We start from the raw sequence: 14,841 nt of genomic DNA, 5'->3' as shown, positions 1-14,841 counted from the left end.
ACTTCAGTAAAGTTTGCGCTATTTTATTTCTATAGTTTCTGAAATATTCATATAACTTGCAGAAAGAAGAATTTTTTTATGCAGAAAGAAGAATTTTTTTATCCTGAGCGACATCTTACGGAAATTTCATAAGCACAATTGTTTCAGAGAACAAAGTGCGAACAATTGGCGAAGTTATCTTACTTCGAAAAGTTTCACGTGACGATGGAGATTTCAGAACACTCACAATCAACGCCACCGACACCTACTCCCCAAAAGACGACACTCTGCTTCCTATGAACTTAAATGTCGGAGTTTGCACTGTCACAGTTCAAATCCTGGACGCAAACGATAAAAGCCCAATTTTCGCCAGTTCCCGATATGAGGTCGACATTCCGAGTGTTAAGAAAGTCGGCGAACCCATTATCCGAGTCGTGGCTTACGACAACGACTTGGGCGAAAACGGAGAGATTTTCTACAAACTCGTGGACCCCAGACGAAGCGGAAACTTCCAAATTAACTCGAAGAACGGCGACATTTCGGTTCAAAGTCGGAGCCTTGCCAACATCCGAATGGATACGAAGTATAACTTAATAGTAACAGCCACCGACCGCGGCACGCCTCCACGAAGCACGAATACAACTGTCGTGATCAAAGTCCTCGCCGACTCAAAAGCCGACGACAAACCTCCAGTTTTTACCCTTTTTGAATCAAACATTTCAGTGGCCGAGAACCACCGAATTGGAACCAGCCAGGGTATGGAGATTGGTCTTTTCCAGGCCCAAGCGGCGGAGAATTTCCAGACGGTTTTGATCACGTTGCAAACTGGCACGACAGTTGAGACGAATAGCGATAAAACATTTGCAATTCCTGCAACGTCGGCGTCACAGTCCAAGTTGTTTATCGTGAAGCCCATCGATCACGAGAAGATAAAACGGTAAAAGTGCCATTTTAATTTTTTGTTGTCTCTGAGACTAAAGCTCGGAAAAAATTTCACTTATCGGAAAGTTTGCAATGTTTTAGCAGGTTCGAAATGTGAATGAAGCGAAAGGCAAATCTTCATCATTCGGAGATTTTAACAATGTAGTGTTGTACGTCTCATATCAATACGATCAATTTGCAATAAATTGTTTGCTCCGAGCATCCCTGTCATCTCAGTTGAAAAAAAACAATTAAAACTCTCGTGCTTTAGATGAAGAGCAGAGTAGAAATTTTTCCAAGTTATGCTCTGATATGGAGATAAAATCATGACTAGGAATATGGTTTTCCAATGATAAACAGAAACAAGACGGAACTTAAAAGTAAAATATTATAGAAAGCCTTCATTTGTAATTAGCTGCTTTGTCTCTTTAATTTTGGTTTTGAAAACTTCCACCTCTCTTAAAACAATTGAATTAGCGAACACTAAATGTATTGCGAACAATAGCAAAACAGAGCAATCAAAAAAATATTGACAGTTCAATCGTTTTCTTTCTTGGAGCAAATGGTTTTTGAGAAAATAAATTTTTGTTTCAAACAAATTGAAAAAGTCAAAACACAGATATATTACTCACCCATTTTGTATTTTTGTTGGTAAGGTATATAACTACTTAGGTAAAGCTGAAAACATTTGTGAAACGTAGTGAAAAAAATTTAACACCGCTCCGAATTTTTTCGAACGCTTTTAATGATTTCCATTGCCTCTTTGATGAATGAAATAAGGAAAAAATTTTTTTCAATAATTTCTCAAAACCAAAAAAATAAGAGATTTAAATTGGGTTTGACAAAAGTATTGGAAAGATACAAAAGATACTGACAAATTGGCATGGAAAACGGATTATCTTCTTGAGTTCGTGGATTGTTTCCGGGGCAAAAGTATTTGAGTTCAACGAAATTCAGATTGAAATAATTGCATTTCAAATTTCTCAACAAATGAGAAAATAATTATGCATTAGTCGCCTCTTAAATTTTTGTTCGAACTTCTTCTCATGCCAATAACCACCTGTTTTAACATCATTACGAATTCATTCTAATTTTAGCGTTTTTTTCTTGCAAAATTTATAACACTTATAAAAAGTGACGTCAATTGTTTCTCTTTCATTAGATAAATGTTTTAAACTAGTTGTGTCTGTTAGTCTTTCACATTTTTCGAAATTTTCGTGTTTGAAAACTTTGTTATAGCAACTGAGTTTAGAGAATACAAACGTTATGGGTATAGAACTTTTGCAGTAACACCCCAGAAACTCAGAAGGAGGAGTTTTTGATAAAATTGAATTTGGAGAGTATTGTATTGTTAGGTAATTAGGTTTTGCTCAAAAGACTGCTTTATGTTACGATAAATTTTAAGCAAAAGAAACAACGCGACATATGAGAGTGCATGAAATAAAACTTCCACTCAAAATTAGAAGGTTTTGACAGTCCGAATTATATCCGTGGCAACATATCCGAAAAATGATAGAAAGACTGATGTTCGATGAAAATGCAAATTTTGCCGACTCTGCGAATTAATTGATGCTCAGAAATTTTTCAACTGTAGATATTAAAAGAGTGTAAAATTTTTTAAAAATAGAGAAATATAATCTGTGAGTTAAGTTTCTGAATGCATTGTTTTAAATTGACGTGAATTGGGATTAAACCAAAAACTTGTTTCAAAATACTTTATTCAGCAAAAACTATGTTTTAATCAGCCTAATGTTTGTTTTCTGAAATACAATCATTTGAATAACTTGGGGCGTTTCTTTGTTAATTGGTGTGCATACATTAAACTCTTCGTTTGGTTGGGACTGTTTCGCCTGGGACTGTTTTGTCTGTTCACCGCCAAAAGGTGACAAAAATCCAGAACAATTGCAAATCAAAAACCGTAAGCTTCAATGGAAAAAATGCTAGTTTCTTTGGCATTTAAACCCCTCACTTTGTTCATATTTACAAGTGAAAATTTTAACGGTAAAATTCCAAGAACGATTCACAAAAGTTGATTTCATTTTTGCTTTAAAAGGGCCGACAATTGCCATTTTGTATTGGAATTGTCGGCTATTTTAAAGCATAAATATCATACTGCGTGACTTTCGTATACCTGTTTTAAAATGGTCGTGAACTTCGTCTCAACGAAAGTAATATTCAGTTACGAAATGTTAAATTTTTTGAACAGGTACTACTTGACAGTGAAAGCAGCCCTGGCATCCAATCAGAACATCTACACTCTGAAACACGTCACCATTCAAGTTACAGATGTCAATGACGAGGTCAGTTATCGAACTTTATTTTGAATGCTCATATTAATTATAATTGTGGTTTTTGTTGAAAAATTGAGGAAACGCATTAGACTAACAGCAGCGTATTACCAGCTGTCCTTTTCTTATGGGTTTATGTTTTTTTGCAGTGAGTCTCCTGTGTTTTGCCGGAACATTACAAAGCAACAAGTTGCACTTGAATTTATTTTCTGTTCCGCTTGAACCGTTCATTTTTCACAGAGATTTAAAATGGTGTAAATGATAAACAATCAAAAATCCATATTTTTGATGAAAATGTTGCTCAACTTTCTTTGTTTCTTTATTAAGCTGTTAAGCATCAGGATGATTCGATATTTTAGTCAATGATATGATGATAAGTGAAGCATAAAAAGTGTTGGGCTGATAGATTTTTCTACGAGAAACCAAGTTTGAGTCAAAGTTTTTGTTTGTTTTATTCCGCGAGTACCAAGAAAGTATTTTTTTGTGCTACATAATCAGAATTGTTCGACACTAAAAATGAGGGAACGTTACGATGTTGTTTTCCTTTGCTTGTTTTGAACTTTGAGCAAAGAGTCTGCTACTTTTCCAAAAACTACCTACGTTAAAATTTTTCAAGTTAATTTAGGTGGTCACGATATGCTCGAAAGAAGATCTCTCAGCCAAATGAAACAATTTGACAGACGCGAGAGGCACTTCTGACTATTCTTTGCCTCTAAATTGGTCGGAGGGAGACCTTTTGTGTTTCAAGAAATTATTTTAAACTGAAAATTGTTTTTGAACAGAAGAAACTTAACAAAAATCGTGCCCTAATAATCGAGTTCTCTTTTGAGGATTCATCCAAAAATACATTTGGAAATGTTTTCTTTTTCTAAATAAACCAACATAACATTTCCGCGCACATTCGTCTAACTCAGATTTATTGCATGTTGAGTGAAATTAGAATAGATCTTATTCAAGACCTTTTTTGTTATCAGCCTATGACAAATTTCCTTTTGTTCATTCATGTCATCAAGCTAAACGTATGGATATTTTTCACAGCCTGCGTTCTCACGTGAGTTCATTCAAGATTTTTCTTCAGACCAGTTATTTGAAAGACTTGGGGACTAATTTTATAATCAAATGAAATGTTCGGTGAGTCCATAATTCGTATCTCTAGCCAAAATTGTTCTTTTTTGTGTAATAGATTTCTCTATCTTTTCAAATCGTTCTGTATTTTGTGTCTTGTTATGTAGCTTACCAAAATATTATTCACGACAGGTAGGTTGTCAAAATTTGTTCTTTTGCAACAGATAACAATTAACGGCGATTATTCTGAACTTTTAGTACCAATTATAAACTTATAAAGTTTGTTCTTCAGATTATTTCGAAGACAATTATTAATATTTCTTTGAGGAATGCGCTTCCGTTAAAAAACATTTGGCAGTGGAAAGGAGTTTTCACTTTTCAGCTTCCAGTTTTTCGCACATCAAAAAGATTGTCAACATAATACGGCTTTGGGGATTGTGACTGAGAGCTGCCCAGAACATCATTAACTTCATCTATTTCTTTAGAACATTCGAACTCTGATTTAGTAGCTTTATTGGCACTTTCAAGCATTTTGTTGGTCCTCTGCTTACAACATCTATAGAAGTTGCTTTTAGCTTTTTTTCAACTCCGGTTTTTACGAGATCGTGTTTATAAGTCTAAAACCGAGTGTTTCCCACTACTGAAAACTTATTTAATTAAAATGCAGTCATTTGAGAAGTGAGAAGTGAGAAAAACCGTTACAGTATAGCCCATTATTGGTAGAGGAACAATATGCTCAACTGTGTTTTTTTGTTCAGTCAATTTTTGCCAATCCACTTAAATATCGGACAGAGTGGTGAGTGATATCATTAGGAAGCTTGTCAAACGTAGATTATCAAACTAAAAAGATTTTTATCTGAGTTTCCTTTTTTAGGAGGAATCCCGGAGGTTTAAACTTTTTTGAACATTACGCTCACTTCCATTGTTCTGTTCATTTTTTCGTAACTTTTGCAATCGGAGTGAAAATTTCCATAATTTTCTGAAAATACGATAAATTTCTGAACGATACTCTCTTTCGTTTAATTTTGCCTAAAATTTTGAAAATTTAGTAAATTTTTCATTTCTCATGAGAAATGGCACCAAATATGCTTATTTGCTCTTTTTTTTCCATATTGACTGGCAGTGCAGACATCGAAATTACTTGAACGATTATCATTTGAACAGATGAGGGTTTACTTGTTTTGGCATCCTGAGGGTTCACTGACAATGTTTTGGCATCATTTTGTCAATTTGTATAGATTGTTTTAATCAAAAATGCATCTTTTTTTCTGATATATTAAAAATTCATTTCATCAAAACATTTATTACGCAATCACTCAGAAGAATAATTTTTTTAACTGTAAGAGAAAGCCAATTTTGCTCCTACCGTTGATTTTTGCAACAAAAAAACTTGCATTCACTTTGGATATGACGTCAAATAATACTTTTTTCAATTTTCTTTGTCCCAATTACGGACAATTCTTTTTTCGTTTAGTCAATTTAAGCTAATGAGAGGTCCTATTTATGTTAAAATATGAGGCTGAGAGAATGAAAATTTTGTTTTTTGAGTAGAGCTTGTGATTTTTAAGCCCCCAAATTTGTTTTAGTAAGTTTTTAATGGTTTTTTGAGCTTGGCAAGCACTTGTTTTCATTTTTGTTGACTTATGACGGCTATCTAAAGAGCTATTGAAGAAACATTTTGCTTTTTCGCATCTGTAGATTGATAATTATCCAAGAATTATCTATTATTTTTGATATATTAATTTTGTTTGTCTATTCAACTATTTCAGTAATTTTAGCAACAATTATTTGTTCTAGTTGAAGAGCAGCATTAGCAAGATTAATGTTGGCTTAATTGTTAGTTTCAACAATTTAAAACTTTAGTTACAGACCCGAATCCTTTCAAATCACATTTCAATTTTCGTCGAATCAATTTTCGTCGTCTTGTGTGCAAATGAAGGCCAATGAACATACATTGAAAGTTCATCGAAGAGCTTATGATTTACTCGTCCTCAAAACTGTGTTTTCGTGAAAACAATTGTGAAATTTTTAGTTTTGCCTGTATTCGTTGTCATTTTGTAATCTTTTAACTAAGCCTCAGTGTAATAAATGGCAATGTTGTGCATAAAAACACTGTTTTCGAAACAGTATAGTACGGATTTTAATTGATTCAGGCTGCATTCTTGAAATTGATTCTCGCAAGAAAATTGATGATTTATTATTGATAGATGAATGATGATGGTTTACTTGCAAAAAAATGCTAACTTAACTCAAGGTTGTACTGTGGGCTATCATCATGACTATTTTTAGGAGGTGAGACATGGATATATTGTTATTTTTAATTAAAAAACTGCAGAAACAGAAAAGATCCAAAAATTGAATTGTGCTGAAACTTGTCTTGCCATTAAAGTGCGTTTTTCTTACTTCTTCAATAGACTGCGGCAAAAATATTCACTGCAGAAACAGAACTGCAGAAACAGAAAAGATCCAAAAATTGAATTGTGCTGAAACTTGTCTTGCCATTAAAGTGCGTTTTTCTTACTTCTTCAATAGACTGCGGCAAAAATATTCACTTTAATGGGGAAATAAAAATTAATGTTTCTCAGCGAGAAAGTTCTCTATTCAGAAGATTCGTCAAATAAATTCAATCATAGGTTTTGGATTGGTGAAGCGAGCGCAAATTTGTTATTCTGTTTGTTTCTTTCCCCATCTGCAGTGAACTGTTGAAAATAAATTTTTCCTCCTAGGAACATTTTGAGGACGACAACATCCTTGTCTAACGTAAAGAGTTACTTCACTAAAACTGAATACTTGTAAATAAGTTCCACAGCAGAATCACAAACGCAGCTAATATCGAAGACTCGTCATTAAATGACTCAATGAAGTCGCGCTTTCCAGAACCCTATTTTGTCAAAATACTGGCATCGGTCCTATAGCTTAAGGCTCTATGTGGGGAAGCATTGTGTTCTTATGTATGCTTAATGGTTGTAAGCCACCAGGTCTTGAATCACTAATGTTTTGTTACGAAAAAAATGCGGTAATACTCAGTCAAAAAGTGTGGGAAAACATTTGAGCACAAGAATTGTTTGAAATGAGAACTGATTTGATACATGTTTATTTTCATCTTAAGTACGACAGACACGGGTCATTTTGGTGAAAAAAAATGCAGTTAATAGAAATTTGGCTCTATAGCTAACTCGATTTGCTTTTCAATTCGCGCCACGGGTCTTTAGTAAATTTTTCTCCAGCCTAGAACTTGTACTTCAAAAATCCTTCCATATTTTTTTATAATACGTGATTATAGTCATTAGGCATTCTCAAATTCTCCTATTACAGTACGTCGTTCAAAGCCTACTATATGATCGACTCTTTTATCCTTCTATTATAAATCATTAACAAGGCGGCTCGGTAATGTGCGATGGCACATAAAGTTCCGACCCCGCCCATCCACAATTTTGGCATAATTGTCTAGCAAATGAGGAACAGATAGAAAAACCCAAAAATTATTTTTTGCGAAAAGTCTTTTTCAAAAAATTCTGTATGAACGATAAGATAGCCTCCAAAGCAAATAACTCAGTGGAGTTAAAAATTGATGCATTAGCTTGATGTAATATGTCAATATTAAGAAAGCGAGTCAAGATGAACGTCAAAAACAAACAACAACAACAGCAACAAACATTATTTACATCAAAAAATTTTTTTCCCTCTTAAAAACTAAATTTAATAACAAAGTCAACATACCGTCAGATAAACCTAAAACTAAACAAAAATAACTAATAAATCACCAGAAACCATATGCGACCAGTCCATAAAAAGGTTTGGTAACAATTATACAAAAAAGAACAAAAACATTAAAGTGAAAAATATAACTTATTTTTTTGAAACAGTTAACTTCAAAGTAATAAATACCATTAGGAATCTATTAATATTACCACAAATTTACAATTACCACTGTTTCTAGAGAAGGGCATTAGGACCTGTCCTTATTCATTTTTTAAAGCGGCTAAAATGAACAACAAAAAAAAACAAACAAAATTTCAATTGAAACTTGCCAGAAAACGCTGCCAAAACCCTCGAGCCATATTTTGTCCCTCAAAATATATTCGATTGCGCCTTCATCAAACAGCTATAAAGTAGTACGTGGCCATTCATTGGTAAGACTAGGTAACAAGTAGACAAAAAAGCGAAGTGCTAAAGTATGAAATAATTTCAATTTTTTTTTCGAATAAAAATTACATTCAATGTCATAAAAGGCATTAATTACAAACAGAACTATTTGAATAGGGTCGTTTATTCAAAAAAAGGAAGCCCTCGAGACCTGCAGTTACCCAGAATATTTCTCGCATCTACAAAAAGAATGTCAAATAAGACAAAAATCAAATTAATTTACATTTTTGTGAAAAACCGGTGTCGAAGCCACTAAGGTCATAACAAATTCATTAAAAAAAAAGATTTTGGGACACCAATCCCTTTTATTCCCTTGACACCCATAATGTCATATTTGACCTGTAATGAAATAACGAGATTAGCTAACAAAAAGAAACATAAAAAGAACAAAATTGCGAAGTTAAAAAGTTTTTTTTTTAATTTTGGAAAACGATTGTTTTCAAAGTCATGAAAGCCATCAGCTATTTACTAATATCAGAATATCGGTTCTTCTATTCTTCCACGAAAAGCCAATGAAAGTTATCACTATGCAGGAAATTTCATACGACCGAAACGACAAAGTATAAATGACAGTTAAAAACAAAATTAAAAAATTCAATTGATTTCTTCAAGAATGAGGCGTCGAGGCCGTTAAAACGATTATGTATATCATTCAGGATTTCAATATGTTCAATTGTGCTTTATTTTTAACGCTAATAATGTGACAAGAGAACTGTCAATAATGTGATAATGTGACAAAATTCGGAAACGTGAAAAACTGGCAAATATCGAAACAAACAAAAATCTGAAATCTTGTAGTATCAAAGCCAAAAAACAATAACTTCAGGCTTAAAACTGCAACCGAGAAGAAATGTTAAATCAGTAGAAAGAAGAAGCATTCTTTTTTTGCAGACACTAAGCTGGAAGTTGAACAAATTAAGAAAAAAATAGAGGAAAACTTAATTAAGCCATTATTTATTGAAAAGTCAATTATTTTTAAAAGAAACGACCATAAACTTTCAAGTTAAAATTTAAATGGATTAGCTTGGAGCTTTTTAGTAAGCAAACTGGTTGGACCTATCACTCCTGAGCATTGATTCGATATGTTCTGTTTTTTATTTTTAAAGAAAGGGTCCTTTTTTTTTAAAAAAAAAGACCGACTGATTACAACCCGATTTCTTTGGGTGGTAGCAGTCCAAGAATGGCCCAAAACAAGCCCTGCTATTGCTTATTGTCCGTTAGGAACACTTGATTTTCGAATGTTGCAGATATAGATAATTTGTTAGTTGAAAACTCAAAATAAGTTCTGCATTTTTGATAATCAACGAGTAAAGTTAGCAAAAAAAGGCAAAGTTTTAACTACAGAGCACTCTCAGCGTACTCTGAAGTAGAAATAGCCCCCCCTCTGAGTCTACAAAGATTGTATGAGTGTTGTTTGGAGGTGTACTGTCGGCAAACTTAATCAAAACGGACTAAAGTAGCTTATTTCGTGCTGTTTTTGTTGAAAAAGGCTAAATTTTGAAATATTTATCCACATTTTTTGACCAAAAAAATTAAATCAAAACAATGAACAATGCTTGTTCGTCTTCAAAAATAAAATCAACGACACTATTCTTAAAAATTATAACAAATTTTAGCAAAATTGACGAAAATTTACGCAAAAATTCCGGAAAATGTGAATAAAAACAACGGGAATTCACTCTACTTCTCTGAAGTTCTCAGAAGAAATTCAAAATAAGAAAAGCCGAGAAGATTTTTTATATTTAAAAATAAAATCAACAACAAGTTCTTAAAAAATGTTGACAAATTTTAGCAAAATTGGCGAAATTTTGGTCAAAAATTAGCGAAAATTCCGTAAAATGTGAATAAAAATCAACGGAATTCACACTATTTTCACAAAACTTTAAACCTCGATAACTCCCTGTAGAAAACGAAAATTAAAAAAATCTTTTTAATTCCATATTCTACGCTGGACGAGCTTTCTAATGATACCACTCTCAACTCTCTACGATGAATGTATCGATCGGCGAAAATTCACTGAACAAAAAAAAAAAAAACCCATTTGAGTATATAGTTCCTCCCCCCTCAAGAGGGTCGGAACAACAAGCCTTACCCAGGAAAAATCAGGCTTAATATATGATTTGTGTTTAGAAGCAAGCGGTACTAATTGAATCTTGAAACCAACCAAAAATGATTTTTTTAATAAAATTTAGAGCTATCTAAGTTTGAAGAAATTGATCATACACAAACTGAGCACAATATGAATGAGCACTTAGATCCCAACGGCGAATCGCGAAGTTGCAGATAAATGTATCTGATACTCAACAATTTAGACAACAGATTTAGTTATTTCTAGATAATCACATTAGTGATAAGCCTTGGCACGAAAAGTTTCACAGAAACTTCAGTGGTTTTTTTGATGTTGTTATATTTGTTTTCCCCTACCTCTGCAAGGCTCTTATATATCAAGCAATTGCCTTATTTGCCAGATTTGCTTTCCTCCTTTGTCCTACCAGAGTGATTGAGCACCTTGGTAATCAACACTCTGATACTAAAAATTTATACACTCTGATTGCTTTTGTTTCTTTAAGTTATTGTTTTTCTGTTTGGCTGGCATTAGTCAACAGCTCTGCTGGTCAGATACAGCAGGTTTTAGTTTTCTTTTTAAAAAAAATAATCTTTGGGTTGTTTTACAGAATCTGTCTTGCTATATTATATTTTTTGCTTAGTATATTTTTAAGTATGAATATGCGTGGACGCTAGTGTGCTTGTAGCTATAATTGTTGTAAGCTCAAAATTGGGCTGTTGAGGATTTCGGAATTTAAAGTAGAATCTATAACCTTTATGCCCTCTCTTGCACGTACTATTGTTTACATAGTAATGGGGCCTCTCATAGCCTTGCAAGATTTCCGGTTGCAAATTTTTGCATGTCAATTTTTCATATTGTTTTGGGACGTTGGGACGGGGGGACCAATTAAAAGGGGGTTCATCTAGAAAGTACCACATTTTGTTCCACACTTTGTCTAACTTTGTCTCAGATAAATTGATGTAATATTTTTTTGCAGTTGCGATGCAACTACTGTTCATTCATATTGTGCTCAGTTTAAGTATATGATCAATTGCTACTAGTTTAGAGTGGTCTATTCTTTTTTTATAAAAGATTTTCTTTGTTTTTTGGCTGGCTTCATGAATCAAGCAGTACTGCTTGTTTCTAAATGCAAATCATGTTTTAATGCTGATTTTCTCTGGGCAAGCATTGTTGATGAATTATGATAGGAGGCTAAAAGAAAAGCAGTTGATCATATAGTAGTTTTTGGACTTTGTAATAAAATTTGAACGATGTGGAACTAGAAATTGAAAGTGCTTATCGGCTATAATCGTATAGTATAGAGAAGATAGACGGATTTTTGAAAAACAAATTCTTGGCTGGAGAAAAATTATTTATAAACCCGTGGCGGTAGTTGAACAGCAAATTAATTTAAGTATAGCGGCTAAAGTTCTAATACCAGCAATTATTTTTCTCAACAAATTTACCTGTGTCTGTCATGCTCAAAACGGAAACAAACATTTATCAATTCAGATCTCATTTCAAATTATACTCAAACTCAGACTTATACATCTCAGACTTATACTCAAATACCTTTTCGGACTTTTTTGGTAGGGTGCTGCCTTATTTTTTCCGTAACAAAACATCAAGCTGGAGGCCGTTTGCCCGTACACCGATACTCACTATTAAAAACGTGTACTAGAAAGCACTGCTTTATTGAGTCACATACTGACGAGTCTTTAAAATTAGTTGCGTTTGCGGTACTGCTGTGAAAAGGATTTACAAGTTTCTAGTTTTAAAATATTAACTCTTTATGTTAAACATGTATGTTGTCATCTTCAAAGTTTTTTAGGACAAAAACTATTTTGCAGCAGTCCACAACCAAAGGGGAATGAAATTAGCAGAATATCAAAGAAGCGCTTGCTTCACGAATTCAAAATCTGTGGTTGATTTCATTTGATCGATCTTCTCTGAGAGAAGTCTCTCTCGCTGTGCAGCTTTAGTTTTCAGTAAGTGTCAAAAATTTTATTTCTTTTGCTGTTTATGTAATGAGGTGATATAATTGCACTCTTCATGGAAAAATCAGTTTAAACATAATTCAATTTATAATAGTTTTTTAAGCAAAACTTTTATTATGTCCGTGTCGCACCTTCTGAACCTGATCCCACTAAATGCCCACAGTACCCCACAATATCGGACAACCGATTTTTAATTTTTACATTGCCAAATAAATTTCTGTTTCCCAATTTGTTTGTTGTCCGTTTTGGCGACTTTTGTTGTCATTCTCTGTGCTATATAGATCTCCGCTGCTCTATGCACCCACCAAACGTTTTAATTAAAAAAAAAACAAATTTCCAAAAATTGCATTTGTTTTTCAGAACCAAAATTTTCGTAGGAGGATTTTATTTATTACGCTATCAAATTAAAGCCCAATATCGCGTCAATACTAATGTACTATCGGTTAGTGGTTAAATATCACCTAGAGTTAACTAAGCGACCTTTTGCAAGTAAACCATCATCTCTCATCTATCAATCACATATCATCAATTGCTGCATGCTCAACATACATAGCAAAATCACTTTGCAGAAACTTATTTTTTATTTCTTCTTGCCAAAATCAACTTCAAAAATTAAGCCTGATTCATTTCAAATCCGGATCTATTCGTTTCGTAACCCAGTATTTTTATGCAGCCCACTAACTAAAAAATGGCGAAACAGAATAGATCTCTAAATACTTGTAAAGAAAAATTGCTTACCATGATTATTTCAGCAAATTAAAATGAAAAAAAGTTGAGTTAGAGAGTTGTTTACAATTTTAGCACCATTTCGCGCAATTGGCTCAAATATAAATAGGGGAAATCAGCCCACTAGGGCACATGTACACAGATTTTTAGGCTGTCACTACCAATAGCAAACTATCAATGACTGCTCACAGCGAGGCACACATCCCGGGCCGAGGAATGTGGCCAAAATTATTTAAGATCAGCGGCAACTAGCGTTGACAATTCGGAAAATTCACCGCAATTTTCTTACCTAATTTTGCGTTGAATGCGTTGAATTTAAAGACAAATATTCAACGCATTAAACGCAAAATTATGTAAAAAATGGCGGTGAATTTTCAGACTTGTCAACGCTAGTTGCCGCTGATCTTACATATTTAGCGTTGAATTTAGCGTAGATCTTACATATTTAGCGTAGATTTTAGCGTAGATCTTACATAATTAGCGTTGAATTCAGCGTAGATCTTACATAATTAGCGTTGAATTTAGCGTAGATCTTACATAATTAGCGTTGAATTTAGCGTAGATCTTACATAATTAGCGTTGAATTTAGCGTAGATCTTACATAATTAGCGTTGAATTTAGCGTAGATCTTACATATTTTTGCGTTGAATTTATCGTTGATCTTACAAAAAATCAACGCGTAGAAGTCTGGGTATGGGACTCGAACCACTGACCTCCTGTTTACTTGTCGCCTCTACTACCATTGCGCCACCGTACCTTGGTTATCGTAAGAGCCGCAATCATTATAAATTGTAGATCTTACATATTTTACGTTGAACTTAGCGTAGATCTTGCATATTTACCGTTGAATTTAGCGTAGATCTTAAATAAATTCAACGTATTCAACGCAATATTATGTGAGAAGTACAGGTAAAAAACTTAAATTTTTTTTTAAGTTTTGGAAAAAATTTGAATTCTTAAAACGGTCTGAAATGGTTTTTGCACCGTAAGAGAGCAATTGGTTATTTTTTGCTGACTTCAGTTTTTCTCAATTGTGCAGTATAGGGGTCGAAACAGTTAAAAAATTATTTTTTCGAAAAAAAGTTGAAATCATCAAATGGTCTGAATTGGATTTTGCACTGTAAAAGAGCACTAAAAAAGATTTTTTCTGATTTCTTGTTACTCACTTTTTGTGTATAGGCTTCGAAATAGTGAAAAAATTAATTTTTCGAAAAAAAAAATTTGAAAAAATTTTGAAATCTTAAAATGATCTGAAAAGTATTTTGCACTATAAAAGAGCACTAAAAAGTGATTTTTCTCACCTGTACAGTATAGGGTCGAAACAGTTAAAAAATTTACTTTTTGAAAAAAAAATTGAAAAACTTCTGAAATCATAAAGTGGTCTGAAATAGAATTCAAGAAATTCAACCTTTAATTTGTAAGATATACGCCAAAATTCTAACCAAAATATGTAAGATTGGTGATCAAAGCGTTGAATTTATGTAAGATCTACGCTAAATTCAAAACTAAATATGTAAGATCTAAGCTACAATTCAACGCTAAATATGTAAGATCTACGCTAAAATTCAACGCTAAATATGTAAGAGGTACGCCAAAAATCAACGCAAAATTATGTAAGATTGGCGTTGAATGCGTTGAAATTTTGTAAGAACTACGCTAAAATCAACGCTAA

The 14,841-nt window shown here is 33.2% G+C and overlaps 1 protein-coding gene across 1 annotated transcript in view; it reads left to right on the top strand.

Moving 5' to 3' along the window:
* LOC142338031 (neural-cadherin-like) overlaps positions 1-14,841 on the top strand; it is a gene marked incomplete at its 3' end in the record, with an annotated part of 261,027 nt that overhangs the window by 93,786 nt on the left and 152,400 nt on the right. The window contains 2 exon segments of the mRNA XM_075387664.1: positions 148-916; positions 3,107-3,200. Of these exon segments, the coding sequence (XP_075243779.1) occupies positions 148-916; positions 3,107-3,200 (863 nt within the window).

This window comes from Convolutriloba macropyga, chromosome 4 (genome assembly GCF_964194025.1).
Source record: "Convolutriloba macropyga chromosome 4, txConMacr16.3, whole genome shotgun sequence".
In the NCBI taxonomy this organism is placed as follows: domain Eukaryota; kingdom Metazoa; phylum Xenacoelomorpha; order Acoela; family Convolutidae; genus Convolutriloba; species Convolutriloba macropyga.
This window is presented reverse-complemented; position numbering and strand designations above follow the sequence as displayed.